At 36.7% G+C, this 22,345-nt stretch overlaps 1 protein-coding gene across 3 annotated transcripts in view; it reads right to left on the bottom strand.

The window, feature by feature from the left end:
* The window catches only part of ANAPC4 (anaphase promoting complex subunit 4), a 44,168-nt gene that overhangs the window by 2,337 nt on the left and 19,486 nt on the right, over positions 1 to 22,345 (bottom strand). For all 3 annotated transcript variants that reach the window (XM_027836353.1, XM_027836351.1, XM_027836352.1), the window contains 11 exons: positions 21,664 to 21,719; positions 17,647 to 17,693; positions 13,037 to 13,093; positions 12,623 to 12,679; positions 12,078 to 12,171; positions 5,856 to 5,953; positions 4,363 to 4,424; positions 4,246 to 4,284; positions 4,045 to 4,146; positions 2,918 to 2,992; positions 1,115 to 1,288 (listed from right to left, as the gene is read on the bottom strand). In XM_027836353.1, coding sequence (XP_027692154.1) covers positions 1,115 to 1,288; positions 2,918 to 2,992; positions 4,045 to 4,146; positions 4,246 to 4,284; positions 4,363 to 4,424; positions 5,856 to 5,953; positions 12,078 to 12,171; positions 12,623 to 12,679; positions 13,037 to 13,093; positions 17,647 to 17,693; positions 21,664 to 21,719 — 861 coding nt within the window. The remainder of the gene's footprint in view (positions 1 to 1,114; positions 1,289 to 2,917; positions 2,993 to 4,044; positions 4,147 to 4,245; positions 4,285 to 4,362; positions 4,425 to 5,855; positions 5,954 to 12,077; positions 12,172 to 12,622; positions 12,680 to 13,036; positions 13,094 to 17,646; positions 17,694 to 21,663; positions 21,720 to 22,345) is intronic.

The raw sequence follows: 22,345 nt of genomic DNA, 5'->3' as shown, positions 1-22,345 counted from the left end.
TCTCTTGAGAAACTAAGAAAAAATTCTACAATTTTAGCACAAGATCATAGATCTAGAGATGGAAAAGACCCCAAAATTAATCTAGTTCAGTCCCCTCATTTTACAGATGAGAAAACTGAGGCCCAGGGAAGCTAAAGGCTTGCTCAAGGTCTCACAATTAGTGAGCATTAAAGGTAAGATTCAAATCCAGGTCTCTGACCTGGCTAAAGCAAAAATTAGCCTAGGAAATCATCTTTGACTAAACAATCACCAACACCTATGTAATCTCTCCAAATATTTTCTGGTTTTTCCACTATTCTCTATTTCCAATACCAACTTATCCTAGTTTTACTCTTCATAATGCTGCAATTTCAAACAGGCAAAATACCTGTAATATTAACTTAGCTAATGAAGTTTTAAAAGAAGGAAAAATCTGGTTGTTCAAGCCTCAGTCGTCCAAGGCTTTTTTTGTTTTTTTGAAGGTAGCAACTTATGTTTTTTATGACCCTTAGGATGAGTGGGTGTGGCTTGTATCACAGTGAGCAAAAGAGTACAAAGTGGGAGTTACCTCTACTCTATCGTGTACTTGGCATCCCATTTTGAAAGACGACCTCTTTGTTCCAAAAGGTAAATTCTAGAGGCAGGAATATAGTCAAATTTAGAATAACCAGCCTCTCATTAAATCTGTGGTAATGCTGTTCCACGGCTCTCTTGTTTTTGTTTTTTTGTTTTGTTTTGGTTTTTTTTAGGCAACTGGGGTTAAGTGACTTGCCCAGAGTCACACAGCTAGTAATTGTCAAGTGTTTGGTCTGAGGCCAGATTTGAACTCAGGTCCTCCTGACTTCAGGGCTGGTGTTCTATCTACTGCGCCACCTAGCTGCCCCCTTCCATGGCTCTCTTGGGATGTGTATTTGAGGAAATCACTTTAACCCACCCAAGTACATCTCACCATGTTCTACTAATTTCTCCTCTGTTTCAGAAGGTAAAAGAATAGATGGGAATTCCCTGCTTTTCAGTTACCCAATATTACACTACACTTATCAACTATACCCTAAATTACTGACTCTACATTCTCCATTGTAAAAATACATTCAACTATCAGCTGAGAGAAGTAACATTGTCAGTTTTCCTGTACCTTTTACAAGTTGTGCCACTGAATTCCTTCTCTGGAGTATCTTCTTTAGTATATACTAAAGACAATGGTAACTGAGCCAAAACTCTTTCTTTGCCTTCTTGTTCTTCATTCTCCTTAAGAACCACTGTTATTGTTTCATCATCATAAAAATGTGCATCAAGACAGCTGTAGGAGCTGGAGTAAAAAGGAATTTATTATATTTAGAGATCATCCATTAACTGAGTGATCACTTTAAGCATAGGCACTGAGGGGGAAAAAGATCAAGTCACATCTTAGTTGAGAATATATTTCAAGATTCATTATACTTGGATTCATTTTATTTTCTTTTAAATTCCTACTGACCTGCTGTTCTCTAACTAATGACAGATAGGTCTAACAAGATTTTTGATGACACATTCATGAAACCAAGAGTACAGAGACAATTTGTTCATGGTAACAGAACCTGCTTGAGATCACTATTCAGACTTAGACCCTTACTCTATTCAGTCACCTATTCTATGGAGAGCCCCAGAGAACTCAGTGTAAAGTATGCCTTATAGGAAACTGAGCTGACTGGCACCAAGGTAATTCCTAGGTTTTTTGTTTATTTGTTTTTTGTTTTGGTGAGGCAACTGGGTTTAAGTGACTTGCCTAGGGTCACACAGCTAGTAAGTGTCAAGTGTCTGGTCTGAGACTGGATTTGAACTCAGGTCCTCCTGACTCCAGGGCTGGTGCTCTATCCACTGTGATACCTAGCGGCCCCGATTCCTAGTTTCAAAGGCAATTCAACTTCACTCAAACAAGTCAACAGGGAGGTAGAAGTGAGATTTCATGCAGAAAGATAGACAATTCAAAAGCCTTTGCCAAAAAGTAATGCTTCCTTTTTTAAAGACGGACAATAAAAGAATGGGGTTTTTTTGGGTTTTTTTTTTGTTCTTTTTCTGGCGAGGCAATAGGGGTTAAGTGACTTGCCCAGGGTCACACAGCTAGTGTCAAGTGTCTCAGGCTGGATTTGTACTCAGATCCTCCTGACTCCATGGCCAGAGCTCTATCCACTGTACCACCTAGCTGCTCCAGAGAATATTTTTTGAAAGATTTAAAAAATTTAGCTTTTCTACATTACTTTACTCACTTTTATCAGCTAACTCTCAAAATAATTCTGGAAGATGAGTTATTTTTTATCCAAATCATGTACATAAGAAAAAGTAGGCACAGTAATGAGAGAGATCTACAGTATATCTTGAATTAGTTACAGAGTAAATCTGGTATAGCCAAAATCAGAACTTTCAATATCCATACTATCTGTCTCTTTAACCCCCAGGGCAAAACTGCCTCCTTGGCCCGCAAAGCTTAAATGTCCTAATTACGAAACACCTTATCAAATATGTTGAGACGCAGCATGGACAACAGATGGAGAGCCAGCCTCAGAGTTAGGAAGACTTTGGTCTCAGAGCCCTGGGCAACTCCCTAAGAATAAGTTGCAAAGAAGGTACCAACTGGCACTGCTAGAGTTTTCTCATTTGTAAGTTTCCTTTAATGAAATCACAGGTCTAGGCCCCATCACTATCCTTATGAAACATTCTACCACAGCATAATTAGTTCAACTACAGATTAAACCATTCTCCCGTGGACAAAACAAAACGTAAAGAATTTTTTTCCATATAGCACATATTAGAAGCATTATAATATGACTGATATTCCTTAAGTTCAACTTTGCTTAATTGAAATATACGTGAAATATTAGTTTTGGAGAGTAAAATATGCCCCAAGTAAATGACTACTACTAATTAATTGTGTGTTCTCTAGACAAAGCTCAAGATATACCTATTTTCGAAGCTTTCATTTGTTGTATTCAAGAAATTTCCAAATTCAACAGCAAGTAGTCCATTATTGACAGACCTTGGAGAAAGGAAGAAAAAAGTCAGAATATTCTGTGGGACAATCTGGATAATTCAATACTATAAAAGCTTTTTCAAGGACCTGACTGGAAAATTCAGTACATTACTTACATAATATATTCTCCCTAAAGAAATATAAATTTAACTATCCCTGCAGAAAACATATTAGTTGAATTAAAGCATCAGGATAAATAGAACCTACCATCAATATTTTATAACTCCTAAGAACATTATGTCATGAGTGAATTAAGAAGGATTTTTTTCTTTTCTTATCAGGCTCATCTTAGCCTCATGAGATTTCCTTTAAACTCAGGCATAAACCCCACCATTTTTAAAAGGAATTGAGAGTCCCTGGAATCCCCGGCCTCAGCACAACAAAAGAAGCTATTATCAGTGTGGGAGTGGGGCATGCTGCTCCTTTTTTACTAAAAGGCAAGTCTGAAAGCTGAAGTGAAAGTATTATAGTGTTATATAGAAAGTATTATAGTAAAAAGAGAATCAGATATACTAAGGAAATCGAGGCTCTCTTCCTAGCTCTGCCACTAATTGGTTTGTGATGATGGTCAAGTCACTTATCCCTTTCAAGAGTTGAACCCTCAGTTCTCATTCATGAAATGAAGGCCTTAGATTCAATGATATAGTTCAATGGTATAGATCACAGAATCTAAGATCTCTCCCTGAGGCAACAAATAACCAAACTCTGTTGCTTCTCAGGGAGTTCAGAAGAAATATGTAATACAATAGTTGATTCTGGGATTGTTTTGTCTCCCCTTACTGCAGGGGAGGTTACACTTAAAGAATGGATTCCAATGTATTTTCCAATACACTAAAGAATTGCAGAACTGGAGATTATCTAATCCAAACCTTTCATTTTACAGATGATGAAACTGAGACCCAAAGAGATGAAGTAATTTGTTCAAGGTGATACAGTTAATTAGTAGCAAAACCTATATTCAATTAAGAATATAAAGAGACAGGGAGGAAAAACTCTATCAGTTTGAGGAATAAGGCTATGCATATCATATTATTTTTTCATTTTAACTTAATACTAACCTTGATATGTCGGTATGTCTCCTCAAAATGTAAATTTTAGAAGCTGAACTACCTGACATAGTAAAGAGTACGTAATGGAGATTTGAAGATTTGTCATTCCAGCTGAAAAAAAAAACAAAGAAAAGTAAAATAAGTTTTAAAATGGAATTTAGTAACTTCTACTAAGAGAAACTCTGAAAGATAAAACAAACAAAGGCTTACAGGAAGGGCAATTTGAACAATCTAGATGTAGAGTCCTCACTGAAACAAAAGAAAAAATAAGTCAGCAAATTCCAAATTTGCTGCTGAATTATACAGTGAAAATGTAGAGAAAAATACCTTTTAGCAGCTTTGTATAAGGGAATACAGACAGCCTGATTCACTGATTTTCCAATAACATCCTATAAAAATGAATATTTTAAAATTGAATAGAACATGTTTCTTGAGACATATGTAGGTGTTCTAAGAAAAACATCAAACAATAAAAAATGATGGATAGTTACAGTCTGGTTGCTGTATAAAATTATCTAATAATAAGTCTTTGTTTATACAACACTTTACAAAGTGCTTTCTTCATAAGACTCTCATGAAGTATGAAAAATAAAGTATCAGTCATATTCACTACCTTTCTTCAAAACTTCTTTAACTCTTCACCCAATCTTCCAGTTTTTAACCTCCCCCTTTTCCAAAGTGCACCCTAAATAATGCTCCTAAGGCACACATCTTATTTCCTTGCTCTAAAGTTCCTAAGTTTCCCACTGTTGACTCAATAGAACATAGACTTCTTGACCTGGCATTTAAGGACTATCACAATGTAGCCAAACCTACCTTTTCGACTATACTTTAAACCTTTTCAGTCAAAGTAGGCTACTCACTATTTCTCAATCTGTGGCATCCAGCCTACAAGCATTTGCATGTGATCCCCTTCATCTCTTGCCTGTAGAATTAAAGGACTAACTGCAATACTACTCCTTCCATCAAGCTTTCTTAATTCTTCTCATCTAAAAGTAATTCCTTCCTTCTTCAATAATTTGAGAAACTTTCCTACTCATTTAAATTATATTCTAACTTGTTAAAGTGAATCCACCATATACAAATCTCTTCTACTGTACTAGATGTCAAACTCCCAGAGACTATGTTGTCTTTCTTCTTCATGTCTCCAGTCCCTAAGGGCCCAATGTGTTGCTTACACAAAGTGCTCAAAAGACGTTTATTGAATTGGAAGTGAGACTCAGAGGTGAAGTAACTTCTCTGTCCACTGCCATGTAACTAATAAGAGTTAGGGCCAGGGACTCAAACCCAAATCTTCTGATTCCAAATCCAGCACTCTTTTCAATAAACATCATCACATTGCTTCTGAAGACCATATCTCTTTTCTCAAGTAACTTCAATGAGTGTAGCAGAGGAGCAAAACTCAACAGAAGAAATCTGCCTGCTCTAAGCTCACACCATCCATTAGCCATCCCTTGAAACAAAAACTACGGCTTGAGCGGTACTAACCAAAACTCTTTATGCTACTACTGTTCATAATGAGTTTGTTCAGTGACTAAAATACTCCAATGCTTTTAAGACTATTCCTAATTTTCCTACCCAATTTTTAAATGACCACAACAATAATTAATCATTTATAAGTAAGACATACAGATATTCATGGTACTGAACTATCCTTCCTGACACTGTCAAAAGAATGTTCCTATGCATAAGTCCACTTCCTCACTTAAAAATCATCAGTGCCTCCTAATTGTCTATCAAATAAAATTAAAACTCCTCTTAAAATTTAAAGTCTTCCATAACCTGGCTCCAACCTACTTTGAATATTATTTGAAACTTACTGCTGGTTTTTGTAAACAATGATCGATAATGCTTTCCATCTGTCTTTTCACGAAATGCAATGATTTTTCAGGATAATAGGGAAACAGCAAAGGACTTTCTGTAAACAAAAAGTTATGATTTAATACAAAAAAAGATTAGAAGAAAGTATCAACCATTAAGGAGGTACAACCAACAGTCCCATACTATCATTACAGAATTCAGTTTAGGTATTTCAATATGTCTCACACAAACTAAATATATTCAATCAGTCAACAAGTATTTAATTGCTTACTCGGTATATTTTATTGAATACATTTTTTAAAAAATTCCAAAAGTACTGGATAAATTTGTTTTTAAGTTTTGTCAGGAGGGTCACCATAAGCTAGAAAATTCAACTATGTGGAACATTTTACGTTAACATACAAAAAACTCATAAGTGCTATGATATATAGGGATAGGGACTGGATCTCTGATTTCATTGTTACAGGGAACTCCCAGGTGAGGAAATACTCTCTACCAAAGTAGATAGGCACCTTCTCTACTTTAGCTAGAGAGTTGCCTGAAGCACTGAGAGGTTAAGTCATTGCCCAGGCTCAATCAGCTAGTTCTGTCAGAGGTGAAACATGAACTCATGTCTTCCTGACTTCAAGACTCTATCTACTATGTCATACTATTTCTCACAATATGTATAGAAAAGAGTGAATCACTGCTCTCACAAGTCTTATATTAAGGGAAAAAATCATGATAATCTCATAATTTAAAAAGTTATACTAATATGGACACATATTATCATTTCTCCCATCCCACTAGACCATAAGTTCCTTGAGAGCAGGTATTCTGTCATTTAAAATTTTTTTTCTGTATCCCTAGTAGTGTCTTGAATGTTCATTGAATGAAAAAAAACCTGAATTTTAGTTATAGATTTATTCCCAGAAATGCCAGTTTGTGTGGAGGATAAAAAGGCATAGTCAAGCAACATTCTTCTAGCATAACACTAGGATCCTAGGGAATAAATAATCAAATATGTCCAAGTCACCACCATCCTGAAAATACACCTTCAATAAAGCACAGCATTCCCTCAAGCTATCATCCTATATCTCTCCTTTCATTCTTAGCCAAACTCCTTAAAAAAGCTGTCTATTCTCCCTGCCTCTACTTCCTTCACTCTCAATTGCACCTCAACCCTTTGCAATTTAGCTTCTGATCTCATCATTCAACTGAATCTGTTCTGTGCAAAGTTATCGATGATCTCCTAATTGCTAAATCTGATGGTCTTTTCTCAATCTGCTACATTTCATACTGTTGGCCACCTCTCCCCCACAAAAATCTTTCCTCTCTGGGGTTTTGTGACACTACTCTCGAGGAGCATCCCTGCTACCTGTTCAACAGCTTCTCCTTGTCCTTTATTAGCTCACCATTCGTATCACATTCCAGCGAGGGGTGTAACTGAAGGTTCTGTCCTGGGCCTTCTTCCCTCTCTATTCCCTTGGACACCTCATCAGCTACTAGGGTTTAACTATCTTTTCAATGAAGATGACTCACAATTGTATATAACCAACCTGAGTCTCTCCCCTGAGCTTTAGTCTTATAACAACAACTGACCTTTGGCCATTTTTCAAATTACATGCCCTTTCAACATCTTAAATTCAACGTCCAAAACTAAACCCTTCTCTCTTCCAAACTTTCTTATTTCTGTTTAATGCATCACCATTCTTCCAGTCTTCCAAGTTAATAAACTCAACATTATCCTTGTCTCATAACTCTACCTCACTTCACACATTCAATCAGTTGCCAGATTTTCCCATTTCTACCTTCACAACATCTCTACCCCTTCTTGCTTCCGAAGACCTAGTCCTCTAACCCAACTCAGCCAAACACAAAAATGGTCATACCCTTGATCTTGCCAACACTTACAAATGTATCACCTCCACATTCAAGAACTCTGAAATCTCCTTATCCATCTATAATCCATTGACTTTTCACCTCTCCCTCTGCCTCTCTTTACCAAATTCTACTCCCCATCCTCACCATCATCCTCAATATCTTGACCCCTCAATCCTCTTCCAGGCCATCTCCCCTACACGAGCCATTCTTTCTTTTTCTCTCCATGTTGACCTCTTGGCGAACCAGTTCAACTTTACACTGTTTCTTGAATCCCGAGCCCCCTTATTTTACCAAATATGTCCTGCGTAAAAGCTCACCTTTGGACTACTCCCACCATTTGCTGTCTCTGCTGCTGAATAAAGGTGGAGAAAATCATTCAACCACTCTGACTGGATCCACTCCCAGTTTATTACACAATCTTGACTGGGCCCTCACTACTGCTAGGCAATTCTTCTATGCTTCCCTTATCAACTCATTACCCCATTCTCCACAGTGACTCTTTCAAACTGTTTCATCCCTCCTCAAACATCTCATGGCTCCCCTCCCCCAACTCTCTTGGCTAAGAACCTTGGCTCATATTTTACAGAAAAAAATTGAAGCCATTTGTTGTGAACTCCATCTTCCTCATCTCCTATCACTTTGGTGTCTTCTGCCACTATCTCCTTCTTCATCCCTGTCTCACATGATGAAGTGGCCTTCCTCCTTACCACTTGTTCAAGCAATTCCATTTCACCCCATGTCCTTCAACAGACTGTCCCCTCTGTCATCTCCACTCTCACTTATTTTCAATTTCTCCCTCACTATTGGTTCATTCTCTACTGCCTACAGATATGCCCATGTCTTCTGAATCCTTGCAATCCCTGCAAGCATCCTATTATCTCTTCTGCTTTTTGCAGTTAAACTACTTGAAAGGCTGTCAACAGCAGTTGCCTCCACTTTCTCTCCTTTCACTCTCTTCTTAATCCCTTACAATCTGGCTTCAGATATTAACATTCCACAGAAACTGTTCTCTCCAAGGGCTATAAAAATGTGCATACCCTTTGACCCAGCAATAGCACTTCAAGAGCTATATCCCAAAGAGATCATACAAATGGGAAAAGGACCCACATGTACAAAAATATCCATAGCAGCTCTTTTTGTGGTGGCAAAGAATTGGAAATTGAGAGGATGCCCATCAACTGGGGAATGGCTAAGCAAGTTGTGGTATATGAATGTAATGGAATACTATTGTGCTATAAGAAATGATGAACAGGCTGACTTCAGAAAAACCTGAAAGACTTGTGAGTGAAGTGAGCAGAACCAAAAGAACATTGTACACAATAATAGCCACGTTGTACGAAGACTAATATTGATAAACTTAACCCTTCCCAGCAATACAAGGATCTAAGACATCTCCAAAGGCCTCGTGATGGAAAATGCTATCCACATCCAAAGAAAGAACTATGGAATTTGAAATCCTATTTTTTTTCTTTTCTGTTGAGTTTTGTTTCCTCTTTCTGGTGGTTCCTCCTATTGGTTCTGACTTTTACTTACAGCATCACTAATGTGAAAATATGTTTAATAGAAATGTATATGTATAGCCTATATCATCTTGGGGAGGGTGGTGGGGAGGAAGGGGGAGAAAAATTTTAAACTCAAAAGCATATGGACGTGATTGTTGATAAATCAAAACAAATTAATAAAAAATTAAAAAACAAAAAGAAATTGTTCTCTCCAAACTATCAATGGTAGTTCCAAAGCTATCAGTGATCTCTCTTAGTAGTCAAATCCAATGACCTTTTCTCAATCCTTATTCTCCTTGACCTCTCTGCAACCTTTGATACTGTTGATCAAATGCTCTTTGACACTCTCTTCTCTCCAGGTTTTAGGGATACCACTCTCTCCTGGTTCTGCTGCTATCTGACTGCTCCTTCTCAATATCCTTTGCTTAATCTCCATTTACATCATGCACTGTAAATGTAGGTGAACCTCAGGGTTCTATCATGGGTCCTATTCTCTTCTCCCTCTATACTACTTCACTTGGTGATCTCATCTGCTCCCATGGATTTAATTAACATCTCTATGCTGATGATTCCCAAATGTACCTATCCTGCCCCAACCTCTCTAACCTCTATTCTTGCCTTTCCCACTCTTTCAGACATCTCAAACTGGATGTCCAATAGACTTTTTAAATTTAACATGTCTAAAACAGAACTCAAAATAGAACTTTCCCCTAAACCGTTCCCTACCTCCTACTTTCCCTGTTATGGCAGAAGGCAACACAATCCTCCAGGTCTCTCAGGCTCACAACCTAGCAGTCATTCTCAACCCCTCACTATCTCACATACATACCCACATCCAACCTGTTGTCAAAGCCTGTTGATTTCACCTTTGCAACATCTCCCAAATTTGTCCCTTTCTCTCCTCTTCTTACATTGCCACTAATCTAATGCAGACCCTTATCATCTCATGCCTAGATTACTGCAATAGCCTGCCTCAAGCCCCTTCCCATTCCAATCCATTCTCCATTAAACCACCAAAGTGATTTTCCTAAAGTGCAGTTTCAACCATACCATATGCCTCCTCCTCCTCCAATAAATTCCAGGATCAAATACAAAATTCTATGACCTTCAAAGCCCTTCATAATCCAGCTCCTTCCTACCTTTTCAGTCATCTTACACCTTACTTACCACCCAGTAGTCTTCAATGAAGTGACACTGGATTGCTTGCTGTTCCATGAATAAGACATTCCAGCTTTGGGCATTTTTTCTGGCTGACTCATGCCCAGAATGCTTCCCCGTCTCATCACTACCTCCTGGTTTACCTAACTTGATTCAAGTGCCAAATAAAATCTCTTCTTCTCTAGGAAGCCTTTCCCAAACCCTCTTAATTCTAGCACCTTCTCTCTCACTTATTTCTTATTTATCCTGTACACAGCTTGTTTGTACATATTTGTTTGCTTGTCTCCCCCATTGAGTATGAGCTCCTTGAGGACAAGGACTCTCTTTTGTCTTTTTATGTATCCCCAATGCTTAGCACAGTGCCTAGCATATATTAGGTGCTTAATAAATGTTTACTGACTGACCCCTTTTCTCCTCACACAGCTACCACCTTAGTTTGGGGCCTCACCATTTCTCAACTAGATAACTGAAATAGTCTCTCTCTTTTTTTTTTTTTTGGTGAGGCAATTGGGGTTAAATGATTTGCCTAGGGTCACACAGCTAGTAAGTATCATACATCTGAGGCCAGATTTGAACTCAGGTCCTCCTGACTCCAGGGCCGGTGCTCTATCTACTGTGCCACCTAGTTACCACCTAGTTGCTCCTGAAATAGTCTCTTAACTGAGCTCCCTGCTTCAAGTCTCTTACTACTCCAGGCCATCCAATAATACTTCTGCCAAAGAAATTTTCCTTAAGCACAATATGACCATGCAACAACTCTACTCAAGCAAGGCTGATGGCTTCCCATTGCCTCTAGGATCAAATATAAACTCTTCAGTTTAGCTTTTAAAGTTCTTCACAAACCGGCCCCAATGTCCCTCTCTCCCCCCTCCTGCCATGATCCAGCCACACTGACCTTGTCTATGTTCTTCATATGGGCCATCACACCTCCTGCCTCTGTGTGCCTTTGCACTAGCTAGCTCCCATGCCTCAACTCTACCCCAGAAAGTCTCTCTCTTCATTTAAGATGTAGCTCAAGCACCATCTTTTTCACTGTCTTTCCTCATCTCCCTAACTGCTAGTGGCTTCTCTCCCAAACTACCCTGTATTGAACTATTTTGTATATATTTGTATTTATTCAACTTCACATATATGGATGTACATATATGTGTGTGGGGGTGGGGTGGATGGATGAGTGTGTATTAAAAGAAAATTTGTTGTTTCCCCTACTAGAATACAATATAGCATGTGTATTTTCTATTACAGAACATGAGTTACAAAATACAGCTCAAATCAGGTAACTTAAAGGTCTGATGTATGATGAACCAGCAACCAAACTATTCACTGATTTACTCAGTAGTCAAATGGATCTGTGATCATTCAGTTTTCAAGGAAATTCCTTTCTTCATTTTTTGTACTTATATCCTTTGTGCCTAGTATGGTGTCTAGCATATAAAAGGTCTTTAATAAATGCCTACTGACTGACTGACTGCCTGGAGATATACACAATTTAATGTTATCTAGACAGATCTCTCATTTGATTCTTACTTGCTCTATTTCTTCATACAACTGAGATGAACACAAAAGGAATTACTGGCTTCAAAGGAGATTGGACAGGGCTATAACAGGTGCTCATTAAATACCTGTTGATTATTTAATTGGGCTTATATAGATTTAAATGTGGCCAAAGACTATTGTACTAACAGTATCATTAAATACCTTTAAGGTGAGTGCTACTCTGAAGAAAATCATACCATTGGTTTCCCTCGATATTAGGTGGTGACACAAGATCATCATCTTCATCTTTCAAATACTAGAAATAAATTATTTAGAACTTAAACTCAAGAAACCAAGACATTTTGTCAAAGAATAGGAAGTGCTTCTATTTAATGTTATTCACATATAGAGGATCATCCACCTCACTTTTAGATCCCCTGGAAGTGATTCATTACCATTAGCCATACAAAATCAGTGACCAAACCATACCATGTATAAAATTACTAAGCAAATAGAGATTATTGCACTCTATAGTCTCTGTAAAAAAGAGACTTAAGAGTTTAAATTTGAAACGCTCTATTTCTAGGAAATAAATTTTAATCATGTTATTAGTTACATAATTGTTTCACAATTGTTTACAAATGATCATTATCTATTGTGGATCCAGCGTACTGTCACCCCTCAATAAGTGTCAATTAAGAATAATACCATAAATATTTATTTTATTAGAGAAGTAGCATGATAACCAAGTTCAATAAAAATTTTACCTGGCCAACTCTTTCTACATTGAAGTACTTTCCTTTTCGATTATAAAGCTCTGGAGCCTAGAGAAAACAAATAGATTACATGACTCAATACAAAGTCTATCTCATTTACTTAAAAGTAAATTATCAGTCATAGTTTTATAATATAGCATGTGCATTTTTCATTATCAAACATGAGATCAAATACAGTTCAAATCAGCTTATTTAAAGGTCAGATGTGTGAGAAACAAGCGTTACTGTTCACTGATTTACTTAATAGTCAAATGGACCTGTGATGATGTCAGTTTTCAGTTATTTTAAAATTGATTCATGCTTTTATTAAACTAGAATAATTGTTATTACATCTTTCTAATTAAATACGGTCACCACTTTGGTTCTCAGAAGAAAGACAATATTCCAAAAAATTCTGGTCCCTACCTCATTGAAATGCTCAGTAAGAAAATCAGCAACAAATGTGATATCTTTTTGAGTCATCTGCCAAAAAAAGAAAAAGAACAAAATGTTCTTAAGAATAAAACATCTATATCAAACAAAACTTCTCAAATAAAAGAAACGTTAAAACAACAAAAAAGCATCATTTTGTCACTTAATGAATGATACAGAAACTCATATAAATTGTTTTTTTCCAGATTAAGCTCCAACATTTAAAGGTCATACAGTTATAAGATCACGAATTCATAGGGCTGTAAGAGGCTTGGAGAGGCATGTACTAAGAAACGAAAAGCCTACTTCCTCCTTGACTCAACCAAGCAAACAGCTCTTAAATTTCTTATATACTTAAGAGGTCTTTGAGGGCGGCTCTCAGGATCAAGAGTGAGCCAGCTCCACCTCCAAAAGACAGCTCAGGACTGTTCACTACAGCGTTATTGGTTTCCCTGACACTCTCTCTCTCACCCTATTTTCTGATGAAGTATGGCACCTTCAAACAACTTGACTCCGGTTTCACTTTTCATCTTTTAGAGGCCATGATAACAGCAGTGATTGGGTGACCTTCTTTAACCCAAGTGGGGTTCTCTGAGGCTATTACATGGAACAGAACTGAAAACTGGTGACCCATCTGGTGTATAGTAAGTATTTAATAAATGCTCGTTGACTGATTGATTACTCAGACTGAAAACAATCCTACACAAGATATACAGAGCGTAGAGCATTAGAGAGATTGAGTTTGTTCAATTAAAGCTGATTTAGTCCACCTGGCTCCAGGCTAGACAATACCTAATCCAGTCACTACTTTTTAAGATACCAAGGGGAAGGAGATTTCACTGTCACATCTGCCAAGCCATTTAAATGTTTCACAGTCCTCAGAATTAGAAGCAAAAATTTTCATCACCAGGAACCAAACTTGTATTGCATTAATTAAAGTATTTAATCCCTCTATCATCAAGAGAAGTCACAAAGGAAAACAGACTTCAAAAAGATAAAAGGAAAACCGTACAGATACTTGTTCTGCATATAGTGACACCATTGATTCATTAGAGCAAAGGTCAAAATCAAAACCAAACTACAAGGATAAAGAGGAGAAGACAAAAACATTCTAACTTAACCTGATAATGAAAAATTGGAAATCAATAAAGAAAAATAAATTGAGAGGGATTTTTATTTTCTACTGAAGTCTAGGCAAATGCAATAACTTGGTCAAAGAGCCAAGAAAATGCCTAAGCCAGCAAGCATGTGATCTCCTTTCTAAGCCAAGTAGTATGGTAGACAAAAGAAATGCCAATATGGAATATAAACTTATTTCAAAAATGTTAAAGAGCATAAAATTATGAGCAACATTCCCTCCCAAATGAAAAAAAGAGCTATTGAAGGGAAAATTAGTCTACAGAAAGCTTAGCATAAGCTCCAACCAAAACAGACTATTAAGAACTTTTATAGGTAAAACTGGAAGAACAACAAAGAAACATAAAAAGGAAAAGATACGTCAGCACTACCATAACAAGCTATTTTCATCTTCAATGACAGTGGAACTGACATTTGGACCTTAACATCATAACCCCCACTGTATTACGTCAATAAACAGAAAAGGCACAAAAGAAAACAAAGCAAACTGATCCAACCATTCTGGAGAACAATTTGGAACTATACCCAAAGGGCTATTAAAATGTGCATACTCTTTGACCCAGCAATACCACTTCTATGGCTATATCCCAAAGAGATCGTACAAATGAAAAAAGGACCCACATGTACAAAAATATTGATAGCAACTCTTTTTGTGGTGACTAAGAATTGGAAATTGAAGGCATGTCCATCAACTGGTGAACGGTTGAACAAGCTGTGGTATATGAATGTAATGGAATACTATTATGCTATAAGAAATGTTAAGCAGGCGGACTTCAGAAAAACCTGGAAAGACTTGTATGGACTGATGCTGAGTGAAGTGAACAGAACCAGGAGAACATTGTACACATTAATAGCCGCATTGTGCAATGACTAACTTTGATAGACTCAGCTCTTCTCAGCAATGCAAGGATCTAACACACTTCCAAAAGTCTCGTGATGGAAAATGCTATCCACATCCAGAGAAAGAACTATGGAGTTTGAATGGAGATCAAAGCATACTATTTGCTCTTTTTTTTTAATTCCGTTTTCTTTTGTTTCCTCTTTCCTGTGGTTCCTCCTATTGGTTCTAATTCTTCTTTACAACATGACTAATGTGAAAATGTTTAATAAGAATGTATATGTAGAGCCTATCAGATTGGGGAAGGGAGGCAGAGAAAATTTAAAACTAAAACGCTTATGGAAGTGGATGTTGAAAACTAAAAATAAATAAATAAATTTAAAAAGAAAAAGAAAAAGAAAACAAAGTTGTCTAGTTGGGCTAAACAAAGCAGATACAATAGAGGTCTGTGCTGGATCTTATACAGTGTTAAGGGATTGATTCTCAAACTCATAGGTCCATAAATTTAGAACTAGAGGATCTTGGAAGTCAGAGGGCCTAGTTAGTTTAAATTCCAGCTCCGCCACAATTTTGTTGTTTCCTTTTCCTTAAATACAAAAGATGCTATAATTAATGGCTAGGTTCCAATGTACTTTTCAATCAATGAACTGAAGATTAACTAGTCCAAATCTCTTATTTTGCAGATGGGAAGGCTGAGACACAGAGAGATTGTGACTTGTCCAAGGTTACACAGGTATCAAGTGGCTAAGCTGGAATTCAAACTCTGATCCTCTGGCTCCCAATCTAGTGCTTTTTTGCACTGCACCAACTAAAAAGGGGAAGATGCCAAATGATTAGGAAAAATACATATGGTCTTATTACCAAAAAAAGGTGATCAAGAGAACATCAAGAATTATAGATTTCAGCTACAACTCCTATTACAACAACAACAACTACAATTACTATCATTATTTTTATTGAGCCAAATAACTACTTTTTCATTTCTAATCTTTATAAGAGTGATCCACATAAGGATGGAGAATACATTTGAGGAAAATGAGTGGAATAGTCAAATTTTCACAAAACTTTCTACAGCAAACTATACTTCATTGATCTAATTGATTAAAAATTATAGAGATTATAAGATCCTCCTGTTTGCTGATTAAAAAAACAAATTCAGTAGCACAAAATGAAGATTTAAATGTTCTCTTCCAACAAAGTGCATCCTATGCATGTTAAGATCACACAAAATTCACTGAGAAACAACAAAAGAGATAACTTTATCTAGAGTTCCTCTGATTAATACCAAATGAGGTACAGAACGAAGATATATGCTCATCAAAGGTATCTACCATCACCAAAGGGTATCCTAGAGTCCAAAGGGGAGGGGTATTCCCTAGAGATCAGGACATACTCCAGATGATATTGTGCTGATTGCATCAGTCCACAAAATAATTATATTAAGAAGCTTCCTCAAGAAGATCCACAACTACTCTAAAGAGATAAGCCTGACAATCCACAAAGAGAAAACCAAATGACTAAAAATGCCTACAGGTGAGATTATGGCAAGCAGCACAATTGGCAGCCCAATGAAATAACACAACAGTACACATACCTTAGACAAGCACTACAGACAGCCAATGAATGTTCAGGGCAGAGAACTGAAGAAAAAAAGTAAACTGGATTATATTTGGAAAACTGTGAAGTGCTTAGCACAGGATTTGGCACACAGCAGGTACTTAAGAGATGTTTACTGACTAATAAAAAGTCTTCAAAGAGTTCAGGCTGCTCCTAACACAAAATGCAATTATTAAAAACACCAATGCTCTGCCAGTGATGCTACAAGACTATGGCAAGAGAATCCTACAATTTCTGAAGAATCAAAATTGCTGGTGACTCAAAGGAAAAACAGAGATATATGCAGGCATACTGCCAATGCATATTGCCAATGATGACTTACATGCAACAAGTAGTGTTAAATATATCACTCAGAAAATGTGCAATCAGAAAAAAGAAAGGATCAGTCATACAGTAAAAGAAAAGGATAACAGATGGACGTCTCAAGTGCTAGGCTTCCAGTGTGCTGGGTAGATTCTCCACGGAGGATTCATGGAAGGAATGCATGAGGGGCAGTTAGGTGGCGCAGTGGCCCTGGAGTCAGGAGGACCTGAGTTCAAATCCGGCCTCAGACACATAACATTCACTAGCTGTGTGTGACCCTGGGCAAGTCACTTAACCCTGATTGCCTCACCCAAAAACAAACAAACAAACAAAAAACACAGGAGATTAAAAAGGAATGAATGGGTTGTGATGAGCACTATAGAAAGGAGTATAATACAATGACTGGATCATGGATCCTTTGAATTACTAAAGCATAAATGGTTAGAATTCAATGATTATAACACACTTTGCAAACAGGAGTTAGTATGACAAACCATATCAATCTTACATCTCTATGGGGTAGAATATAAATCTTGCAGGAATTTTCTTTTAGATAAAGTTTTAATAATGTATTTATACAATGTTTGCTATGAAATAAATATCTGACAATTACTGAATTTCTAGATTGATTATGTAATATTGCTTGGATTGCCAGGGGAGCTGGGCTTTCTAAATCCTTGCAATTACTTGCACTGGGAAAACATACTACCTTGTTCAGTTCTGGAAGCACATGGTCTTCTGACATTCTCAACATTGCTGGAAAGATAAAGTTAAAATTATCTTTCAATGAAAACTACAAAAACATTTACTAATAAGAAGAAATTTAGTGTATACCTTTTCTTTCATAGAACAAATTTCTTCTTTCAAAATTGTACCTTCTAGCACAGAGTATCTAATGTTCATATCTCAGGAAGAAATGCTTTCCTTCTAGGACTAGACACTATAAATTAGGATTAAGTTCTTCATCCCTGGTTCAAAGATGCCCTGACCTACTCTTTCTTTATTCTGTTCAATCCTTTTGTTCCATTCACACAAACATCACTGACTTTTCATCTATTTTTCCATTCTGAATTCTGTCTTCCTGTGTTCAAATGAAATAATACATGTGAAGTGCTGTACCTTAAAGCACTATGTTAGCTTCTGTGATGATGATGACAATATCTATTTTTATAACAGTTTCTTCCTCGTGGCTAGAGAATCTTAATCTAACTATCACACTTTCACCATAAAGCATTGTTCTCTGTAGGACATTTAATTTTTTCAAATTTTTCAATCCATCACCAAAAACATTTGCACTATTATATATAAACGCTTCACTTAAATGTAATAAATATTTTAAGAGTTGTTTATGTCACTGACTCTTTACACCCACAATGCCCAACACAATGATTATTACAAATCATTATTTAAGGCTTCTAAATGTTGGATGGGACTTAAGAAATAATCTGCTTCAATTTCTTCATTTCACAGATTAGAAAACTAAGTGACTAGCCTAATGTCAAACTACAAATTGGTGGCAGAGACTGAATAGGACCTAAGCCTCTTAACCTCTTGTTCATTCTCTTTCCCCATATGAAACGACGATGAAGATTCATCAGAAACTGGTTTCTGTTATTCTTTTGGTTACAACTAAGACTTGCAATGAAGAAAAAATACAAAAAACTGTTACTTCAATGATCTTTGATTTAATAAAAGTGTAATTCCTCAACCAACAAAGGTTGTGAACTCCTATACTTTAGTAAATAGTATTTGAGAGTTGCAGCAACCAAGCAATATTCATCATTTAGTGGTCAAACTTTAAGTTCTAAGCCCCTTCATGATTAACTAGGGTAATCCTTAGTCAAAAGACCAAGTCTATTGCTGGGCTTACCATTAAAGCCTTTCCAGCTTGCACAGCTGGCACAACACTCCAGAACCCAGGCTCACCTTCATGGTACAACACGGCAACACAGCAGGAATTCAGGGGAAGAAACAGCCAGTTACTATTGTAAAATGCAGTCACTGTAGTGTGGTATAGTGGCTAGATGCCAGTATTGGAGTCAGGAAAAGATGAATTTAAATGATCCCTCTGACATACACTGGCTATGTAACATGGGTGAGTCACTTAACTCTCAGTATTCCCCAGGCAACACTCTAAGACAAGTTACAAATAGAATGCCAACCTACACTGCCAAAAGTAGTCTCTACTCTGAGAGTACCCCCATAAAAATAAAATCAGAGGTATGCCCCCCCTACAAATGTACAAAATACATCTCTGTAAAGTAGGATAGTGATGATTTTGGAATCAGGAAAATCAGAGTTAGAAGCCTGCCTCGGATGCTTGCCAGCTGAACAAGGCTCTTAACCTTTTCATGCCTGAGTTTCCTCATTTATAAAAGAGGGATAATAACAGAGTACCTACCTCAAAGCATTGTTCTAAGGCTTAAATGAGATCATGTATGTGAAGAATTCTGCAAGCTTTCAAGTGCTATATAAACATCCAGTATTATTATATAGGAATTCCAGTAAAGACCCTCTGGCTTCCCACTATGGTTAGTGACCTGGGCAAGTTACTTCACTGATCTAAGCCTCAGTTTCCTCATCTGTAAAATGAGGATAATGACAGCACCTACCTCATAAGGCTGTTGTGAAGCTAAAACGATACAAAGCTCTCTACAAACTTTAAAGTACTATATGTAATGTAGACACAGCACTGAGAATATAGTTCCCTTCTAGGACTAGATGGAATCAACCAGTAAGCTTCACAGTAGGACATAAATGGTGCTAAAGGGCTAATATCTGTTTTGGGAACAAAGCAAAGCTGTCAGGTAAAAAGTCAAAATACTATCGTTTTGGGTTTGGGGCTCCACTAGAAATGAAAGTTTTGAACATTGCTGCACATAAAGTTATTAATCTTTCTTTTCGTATTTTAGGATTTTAACAGCAAACAGCTAATATACCCAGAATCTCAGAGTTGGAAGGGATTCAAGGGCTCTATTCATCCAACCTACACCCAAATAAGAAACCCCTCTACAGATCCCTTGACAAGTAGTGATCTAGCCTCTGCTCTGCCTCTCTCCAGTAAGTGGGAATCTATCATATCCTAAAGGAGCCCGTTCTACTTTGAGGAAGTCACAAAGTTTTTTCTTGCTATTGCAAGCCTAAATTCACTTTTTTGCAACTTCTACCCATCGCCAGTCTAATCCTTCTTGAACATGACATTAAAGATGTGAAGAAAATTCTTGTATCTCCCAAGTCATCTCTTCTCTAGGCTAAGCATTTCCTCATTCCTTCAACCAACTTTCATACAATACAAACTTGAGGCTCTTCACCTTTATGCTTGCCAGTGTATCCTGTTCAGATGATCACAGTCTTTCCTAAAAGGTACCACCCAAAAGGAACAGAATACTCTAAATGTGGTTGATCTGTCCCCTAATGTAGTCTACAATTACATTAACTTTTGGGACTTACAAATCACACCACTGACTCATAGCAAACTTACAATAAAACCCCCAAGGCACTTTCAAATGAACTGCTTATCTAGCCATGCCTTCTCTATATAGTACTTATGAAGCTAATTTTATTGAACTGAAGTACATAAGATTTTACATCTATGCTCATTAAATTTTACCTTAATAAATCTGGCCCAATATTCTAGTCTGTCAGTATGTTTTTGGATCCTGAAACTATTATCCAATAAGTTACTTATCCCTCCTAGTAAGCTGATAAAGACTTCACTTACACTTTTCCCTAAGTAGCTCACAAACATGTTCACTAAAAAAGGGGGCCATGCACAACTTACGAAGCACAAATGCAACCAGAGTCTAGCTGACACTGGGCACTTTGGGTCTTGCCATTCAACTAGCTCTGAATCCACCAAAATACATCACTGTATTTTTCTCACATCTCTCTTGTCCAGGTAACTACCTACAGCATTCCCCTGACCTGCCAGTCTAGTAGCTCTGTCAAAAAACAAAGAAAATGAACTTAGCCTGTCATATCTACTCTTGAGGCTTTCTGAGATTACCTTTTACTAGACTCCAAGTCAAGCTCACTAGTCTATAGTTTGCAGGCTTCATTCTCTTCCTTCTTTAGAAAATTCAAACAAATTCATCCTTCTTCAATCCAGTAGCACCTCTCCGTTCTCAATTATCTTTCAAATACCAATGACAGTAACTCAGCAATCAAATCTCCCAGTTTTCGGTATTCCAGGAAAGAGTTCATCTGGATCTGATGACTAGCTCACGCAGGGCAGCTGGTTGTTTTCCTTACTTATCTCTATTAGCCATTTTTGTCCTGTTCATTCCTATCTAAATATCATTCTCCCTGGCAGAGAAAATGGAAACAAAAATAAGACAACCATACATAAAAAAGAAGAGGTTGTTTTTTTTTTTTTAAATACAAGACACTAATACATGACGTAAGCATATGTATTATTTGCACGTGATTACATAAACATATGGAACTGTTATGAAGAAACTTGTGTGTTCTCTTTGGTTTGAACTTGTGATAAGGTAAAGTGTCAAAATGAGTGATGTGTAATAAATGTGAGAGTACAGAGAAAAGAGATTTTTTAAAATATAAGTTAAAGTTATATAGAAGAGTGTTTATTATCATTTATTACTTACTCTCACTTGAAAAAATACAATTATTTTAGTAGAGTGACTCTAGAATTAAGTTATTACCCCTACACATCAAGAACTGAAAGAATTAAAACAAGCAGAAAGAAATAGTCAAATAATCTTACCTACATACAGCCACCGGAAAAATGCTTTGAAGTTTTTCATACTGCTATCTATAACTCTAAACAAACAGAATAGAAAGGATTCGTAATAAATTTATTTTGGGTAGTTGGTTCTACTTATTTTTTTACTTACAGTGAAGTAGAATTTATGTTTAAAATTTAATGTGCATAAACTCTCATTGCTATATTTCATCTTAACTACATGACAATTAGGGCTTTAAGGACAAAATTCATAAACTTAACAAATCCAGAAATTATATTCCAAAAGAGCAAATTCACTTCCATTTTGACATCAAGGCAAATAACTCAGATTCTACTTCATTCTGAGAAAACTTGCCACAAAATAGAACATTCTTTCCAAGCATCCAGTAAAGTGTGAAATCCTTTTCTAACTTTGCAAATAAAGGAAATCAGAAAAATCGTTTTCAGCATTATCCTCACAATACAAAAATACACTCATTTGTCAGTATAAAGAAAAAACATCAACACCAAGAGAAAATCATTACTGTGGAATTTCTACTGTGGCAATTCCTGTGTTCTCAAAAGACATTATTTTTAGTACATAATTTCTGATCTTCACAGGTAGTAACAGGATTACAAAAAGTGAATTTCCCTCTGTTATATACAGATTTAAACCAAAAATAAGTTCTATAAAGCAATTTTCATTTTGCTTAAATCCCTTTCT

The sequence above is a fragment of the Vombatus ursinus genome, unplaced genomic scaffold (assembly GCF_900497805.2).
Source record: "Vombatus ursinus unplaced genomic scaffold, bare-nosed wombat genome assembly UNPS02014818.1, whole genome shotgun sequence".
Classification (NCBI taxonomy): Eukaryota; Metazoa; Chordata; class Mammalia; order Diprotodontia; family Vombatidae; genus Vombatus; species Vombatus ursinus.
The sequence above is the reverse complement of the archived record's forward strand: the minus strand, read 5'-3'. Positions and strand labels throughout refer to the sequence as shown.